We start from the raw sequence: 15743 nt of genomic DNA on the forward strand, positions 1-15743 counted from the left end.
CAAATTAAGAGGCTGGGTTGGAGTGACAGTGCTAGGCATAAGAAGACTAACTAAGCAATTTCTTAAGGCCCCCACACAGCTCAAGAGGGCCCCACATTGTGGAGATACTGCAATTAGGACCACTGATCCCCCATTATTCCTGCTTAGGGTTCCCAATGGACTAGTACCGGCTCTGGTGGCTTGCATGTATCAGTGCAAGGTTCATACGAGGTGCATGAAATTGAGTAGATCTGCTCTTCTGCTAGATTTCAGTTTCTGCTAGAGTTAATAGGGGTGCAATATAAAAGCCTGATTGTAGTAGGCCAGAAATATTAACGCTTGTTTGATGTTGTAGCTTAACAGACTAGGGTAGCCCTTTAAAGTAGGGATAGGTGATAGCAAAATATTATAAGCTATTTTTTTTCCATTATAAATTCTGAAATAAAAAGCTACAAGCCCATTTTCCCCACGTCATGGCATCCTTAACTAGTTCAGTTGTTTTCAGTATATAATTACCCTGCAATCATTATAGATTCAAAACAGTATCAAACTAACACACAGCAAAGAATGGTTATTTATTGCTACTACAAGTTACATACACTACGAATTACAATTTTATGCAATATATTGTATGCTTGTCCTCCACAAACACGTCAATTTAGATCCATCATATGTCTTTGGTGGTGGTGGTGGTGGTATATTTCCTTGTATACTGCAATACAATATTAAAAGTGTGTGTGGGAGAGGGGGTAAGAATTCTCATTTTCTGCCTGAAGAGAAGGTTATTCACTCTGTGCAGTAACTGAAGTTCTTTGAGATGTGTGTCCCTGTGGGTGCTTCGCTTCAGGCATTGTGTCCCAGGACCCAGATTGGAGATTTTTGGTAGCCGTGCCTGGTCAGGGTGTGAATGCACAACAGCCGTCTCGTAGTGCCACTGGCACGTCATCTAGTGCTTGTGCATCCTGACCCCCTCAGTTCCTTCTCTACTGTAGAGTCCTTAAAGCAAACTCCAAAGTAGAGGGGAGGAGGGTGGGTAATGGAGCACCCACAAGGACACACATCTCAAAGAACCTCAGTTACTGCACAGGGTAAGTAATTGTCTCTTCTTCAAGTGCTGTCCCTATGGGTGCTCCACTTCAGGTGAATGTAGAGCAGTGCCCTCACAAGGATGGAAGGGACTTCGGATTGAGGTTCATCGCTGAGGCTAGTACCATGAGGCCTCGTCTTGTGTCTGAGCTTGAACCGAGATTAACACATAGTGGTTTGTGAATGTGTGTTTGGAGGCCCAGGTGGCCGCCCTGCATACGTCTAGAATGGAAATGTTGTGTAGGAATGCTATGGAGGTAAATAAAGCTCTTGTTGACTGGGTTCTGATGCCTGGCAGGGCTTCAGGGTTGTATAGTGAATAGCACATGTGGATACAGCTAGATATCCATTTAGGTAATCTTTGCATGGATATGGTAGAGCCCTTAGACCATTCTGTTGTTGACACAAAGGGCGGGGTGATTTTCAGAAGGGTTTTGTTCTGTCCAGGTGAAAAGCTAAGACACAGCGCGCATCCAACATGTGCAGGGTTGCCTCATACGTGTTAGTGTGTGGGTCTGGATGAAACGCACATACATGGATTGGTTGGTTTAGGTGGAATGAATACGGAAATTTTGGCAAAATTTAGGGTGTGTTCTAAGTATTACTTTATCCTTGAAGAATATGGCGTATGGGGAGTGAGACATGAGAACCTCTATCTTGCTGACTGTCCATGCTGATGTAATAGCAACCAGAAATGCCACTTTCATAGATAAATGAAGTAATAGGTATGTGGCTAAAGGTTTGAATGGGGCTCTGGTTAGCCTTTGGAGCACAAGGTTTAAGTCCCATGCTGGTGTGAGTTCTTAGATGTCTGGGTACATGTTCTGTATGTCTGTTACAAATAGTTTAGAAATGAGAAAATATTGAGGTCCCGTCTACCTCTTGATGGAAAGCTGTGATGGCAATCTCATAGCAAGTCCTGAGTTCTTTAGGGATAATAAGTATTCCAGTATTAGTGGAAGCGGTGCCTGTCTTGCAGATATTTGTTTGGTCTGGCACCATAAGAAGAATCTTTTCCATTTTTGGAGGTAAGTAGTATGTGTGCTATGTTTCCTGCGGTTTATTAACACTTGTTTTACTTGTTCTGAGCAGGTTAGTTCATTGCATTGGAGCCATGCCTTCAGCTGAAGTCTCTCTGGGTCCGGATGGAGGACTTGAGTGTCATTCTGAGAGACAAGATTCTGTAGACGAGGGAGAGTGAATGGTGTGCAGATCACTATGCGTGACAGGTAAGGGAACCAAGTCTGTCTAGGTCATGTCGATACTAGGAGGATTATTTTGGCCCTCTTGGTTCATATTTTGTGTATTACCCTGGAGATCAGAGGTATCAGTGGGTATGCATATAGGAGGGGAGCATTCCATTTGATGAGAAAGGCATCTCCTAGGACTCATGCTCCCAGTCCTGCTTGTGAGCAAAACTTTGGGCACTTTGTGTTTACTAATGTCGGGAACAGATCTATGTGTGGGGATCCCACACATGAAATGTGTTGTAATATTTCGTTGTTCATTTCCCATTTGTGTTCTTGGGGAAACAAACAGTCTGTTTAATGTGTCCACCATTATGTTCAGGTGACCTGGGAAGTATGCTGCGGTAATAGTGGTGGTTTTTTTTATGAACTAGTTCCATAGTTTTAAGGCCTTGGTGCATAAGGAGTGGAATCGTGCTCCACCATGTCAGTTTATATATAACATACATGCAATGTTGTCCATCAGGACGCTTGTCGTTTTTCCATGTATAATAGGGAGAAAATGTAGGCAGGTGTTGCGGACCATGTGTGATTCAAGCAGATTGATGTGTAAGTGTGTTTCTGTAGGGGACCATTTACCTTGGATTGTATGTTGGTTCAGGTGAGCTCCTCATCAGATCAGTGAAGCAGCTGTTGTGATTTGTAGGGGTGGTGGGTCTTATTGAAACGGGATGCCTGAGCAAAGGTTTATTGGGTTTGTCCACCATCGTAGTGACCTCTGGGGTCGGTGTGAGTCTTTTGTTTAGAATGTGCTTCTGTGGGATGTATACCAAGCTCAGCTGTCCTTGGAGGCAGCACATGTGTAGTCTGGTGTGTGTTACAATGAAAGTGGTGGCCGCCATACATCCCAAGAGTTGTAGGCAGGTGCATGTAGATACCCACAGGCTGTCTGAGACCACTGATATGAGGGAGGTCATTGCTGTGAATCGAAGCATTGGCAATGATGCTTTGGCCTCCACTGAGTCCAGGTGCGCTCCTATGAAGTCAATTGTTGTACTGGAGTTAGAGTAGATGGATGGTAATGTGAAAATACGCATTTTGTAGATCCAGAGCTGAGAACCAGTCCCCCTTGTCCAGCGTAGGGATGACAGTGTACAGGGTGACCATTTTGAATCTGTGGGTACAGATACCTTTGTTGTGTTTCCTGAGATCAAGAACGGGTCTCCATCCTCCATTTTTCTTTTGGGTCAAGTAGTAATGGGAGCAGAGCCCCTTCCCACTGTGTCCTGGAATGTGTTCCACAGCACCTAGCTGTACAAGATGGATTACCTCTTGCTGAAAAAGATGCTCGTGAGAAGGGTCCCTGAAGAGGGATGAGTAGGTGGGATGGAGACGAAAGAGATGGTGTAATCAGATCGTACTCTCTCTAGTACCCAGTGATCTGTGGTGACGGATGCCCACGCTCGATAAAATGGCCGTAGTCAGAGGCCAAACCTCTGGATAGGTTGTGTAATATGTGCTGACTGCCGTGGGAGGTCGATCAGACCCTGGATCAAATCTTCAAAATTGCATCTTGGCCGGTGGTGCGTATGATGCAGTTGACTGGGACTGAGGTGGTCAGCATCTCTGGGGACGATGTCTTTGGCGTGAATTCTCGAAAGGTCTCCGTTGCCTGTGAACCAATGTGTCCCTCTTTCGGTTATAAGGTTGGTATCTCCTGGGTCTATTGGGGGTATGTCTATGCCCACGGTTCGGAGCATTGTTCGAGAGTCCTTCACTGAGTGTAGGACTTCGACAGTCTTTGTGGAAAATAATTTTTCTCTGTCAAAGGGAAGGTCTTTAATCTGGAGGTACTTGGGGATTCCGGAAGATTGTAACCAGGATGCCAGTCTCACGACTATAGCTGTAGCCGTCGTGTGAGCGGCCACGACCATGACATCAAGGGATGCTTGTACTGCAGTCCTCGGAGATAGGCATAGCGTCCTTACATTAAGTGCAGTGTTTAAAACCAGGGGAGCCTGGCATTTTCATTGTCCAATTTTGTCATAGTACAAGGAGATAGAAACTGAGAGGAGAGCTTTCAGAGTGTAAAAAAAAACCAAACCAAAAAAAAACCACGCAGGAAAGTCTAAGTGGTTAACTGGAAACCTAAGATTAACTATGAACTAACTGCTGGGAATTAAACTTAGCAATAACTATTTCTAAATATTTTCTAGGTAAATTTCTGACACTGCTGTTGGAGCTCTCTCTGCAGCCGAGGACAGTTGAGAAGGAACTGAGTGGGTTGGGACACAAGATGGCTACTGCGCACATGTGCCCTGACCAGGCACTGCTACTAAAAATCTCCAATCAGTGGTGCTGGGGCGCACCGACACCTGTTGGAGCACCAATAGGGACAGCACTCGAAGAACTGTATTTATGAGGACCCCTTCAGAAGCACGTAACACAAGAAACAACTAGGTGTAATACACTGTAGGCAGCATATGTGCATCATTGGCTCAACTTGATGGAAAGTCAGGTATGTATCATAAGCCTTAATACTGCTACATTTAATAAAGATTCTCTAAATGCTAGGGGCTTGTGATTGTGGAGTAGAATGATGCAAGTTCCATTTCTACTGACAGCTGTTAAGTCTGGGGGAACTTGGATCTGTTATACAGTCCATTACAGACAGAAATGATTCAGCTCTATTCATTGGCCAAACACCCATGTTCAAATTAGCAACCCTTTTTTTACTTTCTAAGAGAAGCCAGGGAGACAGCACCACTCAGCTGCAACTTTGGGAGTCCCTTAAAGCTTCAGGTAGCACCATATAGGTAAGCACTAAAAGCCACAGTATTGATGTGTCTGTGACATCTTTTACACCTTATGATACAACAAAAATGAAATCACTCTACCATATATCTTCCTCTGAGTCTTACAAGACTCTTTCTCCTAAAATACCTCTAGAGGTTTAGCTTAACAGCCTAACTAATGGACTGGGGATTCCCCTGGACTAATGTATATCCTTATCACACATGTAATATCAGTATTTGCTCAATTAACCCTTTTATTCAACTGAATTTGCCTCAGGCAGGGGAGAAACTGCTTATACTCTTTTCACTGGAAATTGCAAATGGACAACTAACCTGAGATCGAAGTTCTCTACTTGTTTTACACACACATATATGTGGTCCACTGAACATGCCATATCAGCTCTAGTCTCATGTCTATGCTCTTGTATACTGCCTCTGGTTTCATGGCTAATCCTGCTTGGTGTTTTCACCTCTATGGTCTTGCATCCATCCCCACCCTGAGTTTTGGCCCCTCTAATCTCATGTCCACGCTATTCGGTCTCGCATCCACTTTGTGGTTACATACTTAGTTTATAGATTTTAAATGTATACTGTAGTCTTTAAAGGCTCTTCCTTCTTTTTCTCAGCACTGGTTTTGCTCCTTATTTCTCCACATTCTCCCTCACCCCAGAAAGTTTTACACTGTCCCCATTTTCACTTTGACTCTGTCACACTAGGAAGAAGCTGGATAGGATTCACTGCCACATTCACTGCAAGGAAAATGTCAGCAGAGAAGGGCTGCGGTTCCCATTGCTAAAGCCACCTTTCCCCTTGTAAGGTTAACCCCTAGTGGTCCCCATATACCCATACCACACCTTATAGAGGTAGAATAGGAGAAAAAGTGTACTATAAAACCCCACACTCACACTGGAACTAAGTCCACCAGCCCTCCCACTGCAGCAGCTAGGCCCACTCATCTCCCTGAATCTGCTTTCCCTCCTCTGCTGTGTACTACATCTTCATGGCAATCAATCCCATGGGAGTTGCTGCTGCTTATCCATGCAGATAGGCATCAAGCCAGAGTTCCCCCGAATCCTTCAGAGAGCTGCAGAGGGGAGAGAGTTAGAGCCCAATTAGTCAGCAAAGGAGACTGAACATAAAATCAAGAAAAAAAATACAGGGGTGAGACAGAACGCAATAATCTAGTGTGAAGCCCCATCTCCCCTGTTGAACTCTGGAAGGACAAGAGGTGATGGGCTCAGAGCATGCGTGACAGCATTCAGCCACTGGACTACCTGAGAATGCTTCCTCACAATATGAAGCTCTTTCTGAGGTTTCTACAGAGCTTTCTAGGCCATTTTGCCACTGCTGACTGAGAAGTACTGATGAGGGAAGCACATATACCAAAGTGCCCAGAGGAAACAAAGCATCAGAGCTCTGACACTCTCCAGTGAGAGAGAGATGGGGCAGGAAGAAGAAATAAATTTTCACTACTGCTTAGAAACAAACCCAAACATGTAAAATAAAGTTGAAATCAATACAGGCAAAAGAAGCCTGAATCTCAGCTTTTTCCACTGGGAGAAAGAACTCTGTTGAGCTGTTTTGAATACCCACACCGACCAAAGTGCAGCCCAACAGTGATAGGGGCTGATATCAAGATCCAGAGAAATCACACACTTCCTCCAAGGGATTAGGTGAATGCTAATAGAGAGCCCATATACAAACCAAACCAAAGTAAATTTAAAAGACCAGTGATAAATCGAGTACAAACTTACTCAATAGTAGCACATTATTGTACATCTAAATGGTTTGCCTAAGACCAAGTCCTTGTGTACTAATCATGAAACCAAAATTATGTGGCAGGACCCCTTAATTCTGCCCCTTTGTTTGTCCATTTTAGGCATTGAATGAGGCAAGGGTCTGGGGCAGGGGGGACTGTATGTGATCATGCAATTAAAGACATCATCATAATGCATATGGAAAAGATTACAGAACTATGGTTGTACATTCAACTGCAAATTTGGTATTTCCTAACTTTCAGGTTCTTGACTTTGCAAACTAACTAATCTTTTCATGAGGTTGTGTGTGTGTGTGTAATTTCCTAGGTTTTTCTTAAAAAGAAAGGTAAAAAACAAATTCCATTATGTGCAACTCTAATAACCTACATCCCTCCTCCAAAACCCATCATGAATGATCAAGAGTGTTTGAGCCCTAAACCTTCACAGGGCATCACAGGATATTATTACTCAAGTTACCGAACTAACAACATTAACTGGCAGCAGGAGAACGTAGTTTTCCCAGAAGAGGGAATAGGGGGACAACCCTGTCCCTCTCCCCTTCTTCTGCAAAGCTGGAGTAGCTCTTGACCCATGTGTTCCCACACAGGAGGGACTGGCCACTGTTACCCTGTGCTGGGTGAAGGATAGTGCTTGGAGAGAGCCCAGCCTCTGCCTTCCTTCCTGTAGGGGGGAGTTGGGGGAGCTTCTGGCCCATGTGAGGCCTCAGTAAGTGTAAATGGGCCACTGGGGTGGGGGGGTGAGAAGCTTTAGGAGAGAGACAGCTGCTGGCTGGCTGGCCATACCATGCTACCCTTACTTCTGTGCTGCTGCCTTCAGAGCTGGGCACCCGGCCAGCAGCTGCCACTCTCTGCTCTGGCTTCAGAGCTGGTTAGCAGTATATGTACTTGTGTGGTGGGAGCCATGGGGGAGGGAAGGCAGAGCGTAAACGACTACAGACACAAAGAAGCGGGGCACGATAAAATAAGTTTGAGAACCACTGCTTTATAATGGAACATGCTGGGCAATGTAAGAAGAGGGATTACTACCAGCTCCCCCGCATAATTATTCACATGCAGTACACACACACAGAGCTTTTATATAGAATGCTTCTAACAGGAGGTGTTTGTCCTCACTGTCTCTTGATGTTCTTTTAAGGGTAGCAGTATGGAACCAGGAAACCCACTGAACTCCCCTTATGGAGAAACACAGAAGAAATGGACAAACACAGAGAAGAAAAATTCAAAGACAGGTGGAAAGAGCTGGAGGAGGGTAAAACAATGGACATTCTGTAGATTTATGCAATGTGAACACACAAGGGGACTTGCATAATATCATTTGCTGCTATTTGCACAGCCACCTAGTTGTATCATACGGACCTAGGCCTAGACTGGAAGCTATGATCTAGAAGTGAAAGACTTAGTATCCCATTCTAAGGCAGCGGTTCCCAAACTTTTTGCCGTCGTGACCCCATTTTAATTAATTATTTCCTTCCAGGACCCCAGACAACATGGAGGATACTATTTTGAAAAGCAAAATGGGTGTCCTCTGCACAGTACGACCTTGCATAAATGGTACTTGTGAGGTCACGCCATATGGGGAGTGCCATTTTGTTCTACCAAATTGCATTTTCTGCATTGCATGATCCTGTATGTATTATGCATGCACAGTCACAATGTGCAGACCAAAATGGTGTCCTCCACACACTAGGATTGCTGCAACTGACGGAAGAATCCCATGCACTGCTACAGCCTAGGGACCGAATGGTGAGGCAGCAGTTCTGCAGAAAAGGACCTAGGGGTTACAGTGGACGAGAAGCTGGATATGAGTCAACAGTGTGCCCTTGTTGCCAAGAAGGCCAATGGCATTTTGGGCTGTATAAGTAGGGGCATTGCCAGCAGATCGAGGGACGTGATCGTTCCCCTCTATTCAACATTGAGGAGGCCTCATCTGGAGTACTGTGTCCAGTTTTGGGCCCCACACTATAAGAAGGATGTAGAAAAATTAGAAAGTGTCCAGCAGAGGACAACAAAAATGATTAGGGGACTTGAACACATGATTTATGAGGAGAGGCTGAGGGAACTGGGATTGTTTAGTCTGTGGAAAAGAAGAATAGGAGTAATGGTCTCAAGTTGCAGTGGGGGAGGTTTAGGTTGGATATTAGGAAAAACTTTTCATTAGGAGGGTGGTGAAGCACTAGAATGCGTTACCTAGGTAGGTGGTGGAATCTCCTTCCTTCAAGGTTTTTAAGGTCAGGCTTGACAAAGCCCTGGCTGGGATGATTTAGTTGGGGATTGGTCCTGCTTTGAGCAGGGGGTTGGACTAGATGACGTCCTGAGGTCCCTTCCAACCCTGATAGTCTGTGATTCTATGAACCCTGTCTGCTGATGGTGTGATCGACTCACAATCTTTAATGTATTTGTTCTCAATATACCCCTGAGAGCCCTATTAGCCTATTTTACAGATGGGGAACTGAGGCACAGAAAGGCAAAGTGACTTGCCCAAAGTCACTGAGGAAGTCTGGCAAAATAAAAATTGAATCTGGGTCTCCCAAGTCTTAGGCTAGTGCCCTAACCACTGGACCATCTTTACTGTGAGTCATTCACAATCTTGAGTCATCCAGTCCCAACCCACCTATATCCTGCATCCCTCTGTCTCAACACCTGACCCCATCTTGCCAGCAATTATTGCACCAACTCTTTCTGTTCATACTTACCGCAAAATGTCTGCAAAGCCAGTGAGCAGAGGCTTGCTCTGGTACTCGATGTCATGTTTGGCACATAGTGACTTCACCAGGGGGGCCACCTTCCAGTAGTTGTGTCGTGGCATCCTAGGGAAAAGACTGTGGAGAGATAATGAGGCTGTTTCAATAGGATCTAAACTCTTCAGTGCTCTGCAGAAATCCCATCCCTCCCGCAGGGGCCAGTACTCACTGGTGCTCCATTGAGAATTCCTGCCCTTTTTGCTGGATGCATTACCTAGTGGTGCCCCTGGGAGTTCCTTCCCCCTCCTGCGGAGACCCATTGCCACTCGTGCCCCCTGGGAATTTCCTCTCCTCCTGAGGTGCCTATACTCACTGATGCTCGATTTGGAAGTTCAGGTGCCCAGTTAACCAGTCGTTGAACAGGGACTGATCCACGTTGCATGTCGCCAGGAGCTAGGGGAGAAAAAGAGAGAAATGAGCATAGATCTATGGAAGTGGATTAATTGGTACCAACCCCTGACCTCCACTTTCCTCTAACTTGAGCAGGGTTGCCTGGGGGTGGTGTGGAGATTACAGTTCCTTGTTCATTAGAACAGGGAGACCAGGCCTAGGTGAGAATGGCATGCTAGGATATGGAATAGTTACTGCATTAATCAGGTCCTCACTCAGTAGGAGTGACATGACCTCGACAGTTGGACCGGCATAGACCTGTCCTCCCACTCCTTATCTCATATCTTCTATTGGGGAAAAATGGCCACAGGATCAAGGAAGCAGAAGGGAGAAAACTATCAGAGCCTCTTATGCAGGGAGAACTGTATGTGAGTACTCTGGATCAGGCAGCTTCTACCTGCCAATCTCTTTGCTTCCATGTCTATATGTTCTCATTCTGGTTTTTACATCAATGCAGTCTCATCTAACCCCCAGTCAGTCCAGGCTTCATTCCCACACCTTCCCACACAGATGATCACAAGTCTCCTCTCCCAATATCTCATCATCCATGGGCTCCTTGTTGACCTTTATCCCGACTGCAAAATTTCATGTATGCTCCCTGTGTCCCTGACCTGGGATTCACACCCACAGACCCTGGTAAAAGATTGGTCTCTTACCTGTGTAGAGAACCAGTCCATATTGTTATCATAATCAATGTGCATAGGGATGTGGTTCAATTGTGATATCCAGGTAAACAAGATACTCTCTAGGACGCTGTGCAGATACAGACAAAGCAGTCATTGCCTCATACAGTCACAGCAGATAGAGACTCACATCAAGCCAACCCAAGAACTGCGACCCAAGCCAAATGTTGCCAGATAAGACCCCAGTCCAAACCGGCAACAGATAAGTAACTGGCCACCTCATCCAAAGCACTGACTGCTCAGTAAAATGCCCATGCAAACTCGCAATGGCCAGTAACATGCCTGCAATCTCAAACCAATGTCTGCCTGGTAAAGCACTTTCTGGTTAGTAAAAGGCCCCCTCAGACCCACCAGAATGAGTGGCTACCAAGTATAACTTCTCTCTTATGTTCCAACCAGTGAGTTGTCAGTAAAAGGCCCCCACAAAAGTGAGGGCAATGTATGGAAAACATAATTTGTACGCTTATAAGAGAGAAAGCAATGATAGGGAAAGGGAGAAAAGCAGAGTGGCCAGAGGCAATCACAGATGGGAAGGAATGCACTATGAGGGCAGAGAAGAGGGGTCAGTCAGGTGTGAGTACCAGTAGGCAGAGGGAGTCATGGCTAGAATGAGGATTACTTGAGCAGCAGGAGGAAACCCAGGACACCTGTCACTCCCAGTAAGGGCTCGAAGAAAAGAAAGAATCGGATGAAGTAGGTCAGAGTCCAAGCTAGTTCCTGTGAGACAGAAGGAGAGAAACCTTCATCAGGACAGCAGTTTACAGCAGAACAGTACCTCACCACCATCCCGCAATGGGAGGAATAGAAGCCCCAAATCCCCCCATGTAAGGCTCACTCTGTGTCTATCCTTTGCAGCTCTCCTCAATTCTCCCATATCAGTGAGGATACAGCTTGGGAAGTTTCCTTGTAACCTGCACGAATGGTCTATGTATTGTGGATTTCCCCCATTACCTCACACCAGAGAGAGTGCCCAGCCTGAGAAACCTCACCCAGAAAGGCCCACTCACTGTTCCTGCACTATAGCTTCCCTCAACTTCCGTGGAGTAGCAGGAATCCAGCTCAAGAAATCAATCCTCTAAGCCTCACTGGCTGCCCCTGCATTCTAGTTCCCTTTCACCACCTCAGAGCAACATGAATCCAGCCCCAGAAAATGCCTTGGATCCATATGCTGTAATTCCCCTCCACCATTCTAGACAAACAAGGGCCTGGTCCTAAAACCTCCTCAGTTAGAAGAGCAGCTGCCTGTTTGCAAAGGTTTGTGGGAAATGCTGAGTGCACTTACCCTCCATAGTTTGCGCTGGAATATGAAGTACAAGGAGTAAAACTGGAACACTGGAACCACAAGCAGGGGCATAGCTGGAGAAGAAAACAAGAAGAGTAGAGACATTAACAGCCTCACCTAGTTAATGAACACCCTGGAAACCAGAATGAAAGGAGAGCTCTGTGCAGTGCTCATCACCAAACTATGCTTCCAAGAGATTTCGCTCCTCATCTTCCTTCCTTACTCTTCTCCTCACTCCCCTTCCTTTCTCCCTCCGTTTTATACATTCAGAGGCCAGCAATCTGTAGACAACTCTCAACTTGTGCCTGCTTCCAACTGAATGCAAATCGTACCATCTCCCTGCACCTGAGAGTCAACAGGTGAACCTGATGCTACACACCATCTTTCTGAACTCATCAGTGCTTCTGAATACCCAAATAGCTACAGCAGTGAAATTGCACTCTTCTATCCACTGGTAGCCTGGAGAGTGCACTCCTTTTGGTCAGATTTGGACTTGGTCATGATGATCCACATTTTCATGACCTCCAGGCTTGACTTCTGTAATGCAATATATCAGAATGAGCGCAATATCCTGTAAAGTGTTCCAGCTGGCTCGATATGTGTGTGGGTTGCTGCATTTTAACACAGACCATGGACAGTGCATGACTCTGGCACTACACTGTATGCCAGCTCCCTGTCAAATACTGAATGAAGTTCAAGGTTTTGATCCTGATCTTTAAAGCCCGCCATTGTATTGTTCCTATCTCCCTGACAGCCCATCTCACTCTCCATAATCTCCACCTTGCATTAGAGCTATATTTGTCTGTAATAATGGAATTGTCAATCACCTCAGCAGCACCTCTCCACCTCTGGACAGAGACAAAGACTCTTCTGAGTAATAACATTTGTATCTATAAGGTGCTTAGATAGCATAGTGATGGTAGGGAATAGATGGATTCTCCCTCCCCCCCCTCCCCCTCTCCCCCATCTCCTCTCCTCCATGACTACTCCTTAGTTTCCTTTAATCTGTCCCTCTCATTTTATCTACTTCTTCTCAATTACCCTCATCTCTCCTCTCTTTGCTTTCACCTTTTTGCCATTGCTGTGTGTCAGTTGCTTTAGCACATGAGGTGACAATTTCAGCCATAGATTGTGTACCCCAAGCACTGTAATCTCCTATAAGGCTGTCGTGGGAGAGAAGTCCTCTCAACCCCTGGGATTATTTAATGTAGGAGTTGGTGGTGATCGTTAGACAAGGACCTATTGGGCAAAGCAGGTGTACTCACTGATGATGAAATAATTGTGCTGATGATTGTAAGGCAGAAACTTCTTCTTCTTCTTGCCGAGCTGTAAAAAAGAAGGGATCATGGCAGGTCAGCTGAGCAAGAGAAACACCCACTCAAATTTCATTGCCTCCTCCTCCTCGAGATACACCTGCTCAGAGATCTAAATCCATTGAATTACAACAGCATAAGGAAGATCAGAAGAGGCCTCATTACATACTATTTCACACACAGAAAAGGAGTACTTGTGGCACCTTAGAGACTAACCAATTTATTTGAGCATAAGCTTTCGTGAGCTACAGCTCACTTCATCGGATGAAGCTCACGAAAGCTTAAGCTCAAATAAATTGGTTAGTCTCTAAGGTGCCACAAGTACTCCTTTTCTTTTTGTGAATACAGACTAACATGGCTGTTACTCTGAAACCTGTTATTTCACAAACAATGCAATATAATAAACATGTTCCCTACAATCTCAAATACATACATGTAGCATCTTGTAATTTTTTTTCCCACTCTTGCATACTTAATGTCAGTGACATACTGGTCCAGAAACTTTACACCCAAAATTGTCTTCTAAGGAGCATATTCTAGAAGAAGATATAAGACCAGATGGCCTTATAGAAAAACCTGAAGGAGGGCGCCAATTGGGAGGAATACTTCACAAGATTCCAGTTGAGGAGTTTTCTCCAAATTCTTCCTTTATGATGCAGGGTTCACCATCCCTCCAGAAGAAACTGGAGGTTCATAAATTGTGGATATTGGAGATCTGCTGGCAGCCATTGTCACAACCCAATGGCCCCCATCCTCAGGGTGTCCCCTGGGGAAGCAAATCAGAATTGTACGTTGCTAACATGGTTAAAGGCATTGAAAAGTATTCTGAGAAAGGTTAAAGGTGTGAGTTCCTTTGCAGATTGCAAAAGGCTGAAGAGAGAGGAAAAGAGAAAAGAATGGATTAACTTGACAATTCAGCTAGGCTCGAAGATAAGGGGCGAAACTGCCGCTCAAGGCCAACGCACACACAAACAAGCTCCCTGCTGCTAAACAACCAAAAGCCTGTGGGAAAGGAGAACTGAACCAAACAGACCTGAAAGGGGGGTGCAAAACTAATAAGAATGTGAAGCTCAGCAAATGGTAACATAACTGTCTCGCGACCCTGAAGCCAATGTGTTTTGAGGAAACCAAGAAAGTCTCAGAAGGCCAGTTTGGACTGGTACAGAGAGCACGGGAGACAAAGGTCCCTGAACAGAATGCCCCCAAAAGACCCCAGGACTTAAAACCCTCCTGAGAGCTAAAGCAAATTGGAAATCAACAGAGGACCCTAAATGACCTGTGCACGGAACAAGAACTCCTGTCCACCCTTCCCCCTCTTCTTCTTATGTTACACCCAGGCTTGGCCAGCCTCGGGTAGTGCGGGTGTGAGTATGAAAGTGGGTTAGAGCTTGGGGCACGAATGCTTTCTTCCTTCCTCTGAGTGACATGGGGAACATCCCCCCCACCAGCACTCTCTGCTGTTATTTTATTATTTTATCAATAACACTTTAAAACTCAGTTACTTGGTGTGCTCCATCATCTCCTCCCCTAAGAATCCTGTGGCCTCAGCCTAATCACCTGACACCTCAGGCAGATTGCGAACAAAAATCTGTCACACCATCACCATTTGTGCTAAGGCCCTGCGCCTCCACACTAGCTCTGCTGCCCCTGCTCCAACTCCACCCAAGTTTTCTAGAAGAAAGGCCACCAATTTCTGCACAGAGGGGGTCTATGAATAGGTTAATGCAGTATCTGTCCACCACTTTCCCTGCAAAGTTGCTAGCACAATGCCATACCTGACCTCACCTACTGATCTCAGGACCCATGTGGAGGGGCATGTAGCTGCAGAGGTGGCTGATTTCCCCACTCTTCCATGTGAAGTGGGTGAGAATCAAATGTGAAGGGGACCCTCCATGTGCAGGTCTCAGATGCCTCATCATGATTAATGGCAATAGTGGGTATTGGCAGATCTCTCCTCCTGCTGCTAAGGATAGACTCTTGATATTCATTTGGGTTAATATGGATACCTCTATGCTGCGGCTGGGAGCGAGCTTCTCAGTGCAGTAAGACAGACATGCACTAGCTCTGCTCAAGCAGCAAGCTAAAAATAGCAATGTTGCTGTGCGCAGGTTGGGCAGTGGCTTGGGCTAGCTGCCTGAGTACTCAGGGGGGTCAGGTGGGTTTGTATTCCTGCTGCCTATGCTACCCTGACTACACTGCTATTTTTCATGCACTAGTTCAAGCAGAGTTAACGCACATCTGTCAGCCCATGCTGGGAAGCACGTAGATGTACCCTTTGCCTCTAGAAAGGTCAGTGATATACACATACACACATTTGTTATAGGAAATAGAGCTTAGCTCTGTCACAGTTAAGTGATGTCACTCCAGCAGTTAATGAAGTTAGGTTGTGTGTCAAAGTTCTTCCTCTGCCTTCGTGGGTCCTGCGCTTATTGGCAGATTTGCTCGCCTCAGAGATTCACGGCAGCCCTCAGTTTAGCCACTTTTGCCAGTGGGTCAAACCTGCCGTTCAC

The 15743-nt window shown here is 45.6% G+C and overlaps 1 protein-coding gene across 1 annotated transcript in view; it reads right to left on the reverse strand.

Moving 5' to 3' along the window:
* Positions 1-535: 535 nt before the first annotated feature.
* Positions 536-15743, reverse strand: part of LOC311521626 (acyl-CoA (8-3)-desaturase-like) — a 30861-nt gene continuing 15653 nt past the window's right edge. Inside the window, exons 6-12 of the mRNA XM_084630010.1 lie at positions 13186-13246; positions 11921-11994; positions 11258-11355; positions 10612-10708; positions 9879-9958; positions 9518-9643; positions 536-6131 (exon numbers count right to left, since the gene is read on the reverse strand). Of these exons, the coding sequence (XP_084486136.1) occupies positions 6080-6131; positions 9518-9643; positions 9879-9958; positions 10612-10708; positions 11258-11355; positions 11921-11994; positions 13186-13246 (588 nt within the window). The 3' untranslated portion in view covers positions 536-6079. The remainder of the gene's footprint in view (positions 6132-9517; positions 9644-9878; positions 9959-10611; positions 10709-11257; positions 11356-11920; positions 11995-13185; positions 13247-15743) is intronic.

Source organism: Lepidochelys olivacea, assembly GCF_965140295.1.
Source record: "Lepidochelys olivacea isolate rLepOli2 genome assembly, chromosome: 6".
In the NCBI taxonomy this organism is placed as follows: Eukaryota; Metazoa; Chordata; order Testudines; family Cheloniidae; genus Lepidochelys; species Lepidochelys olivacea.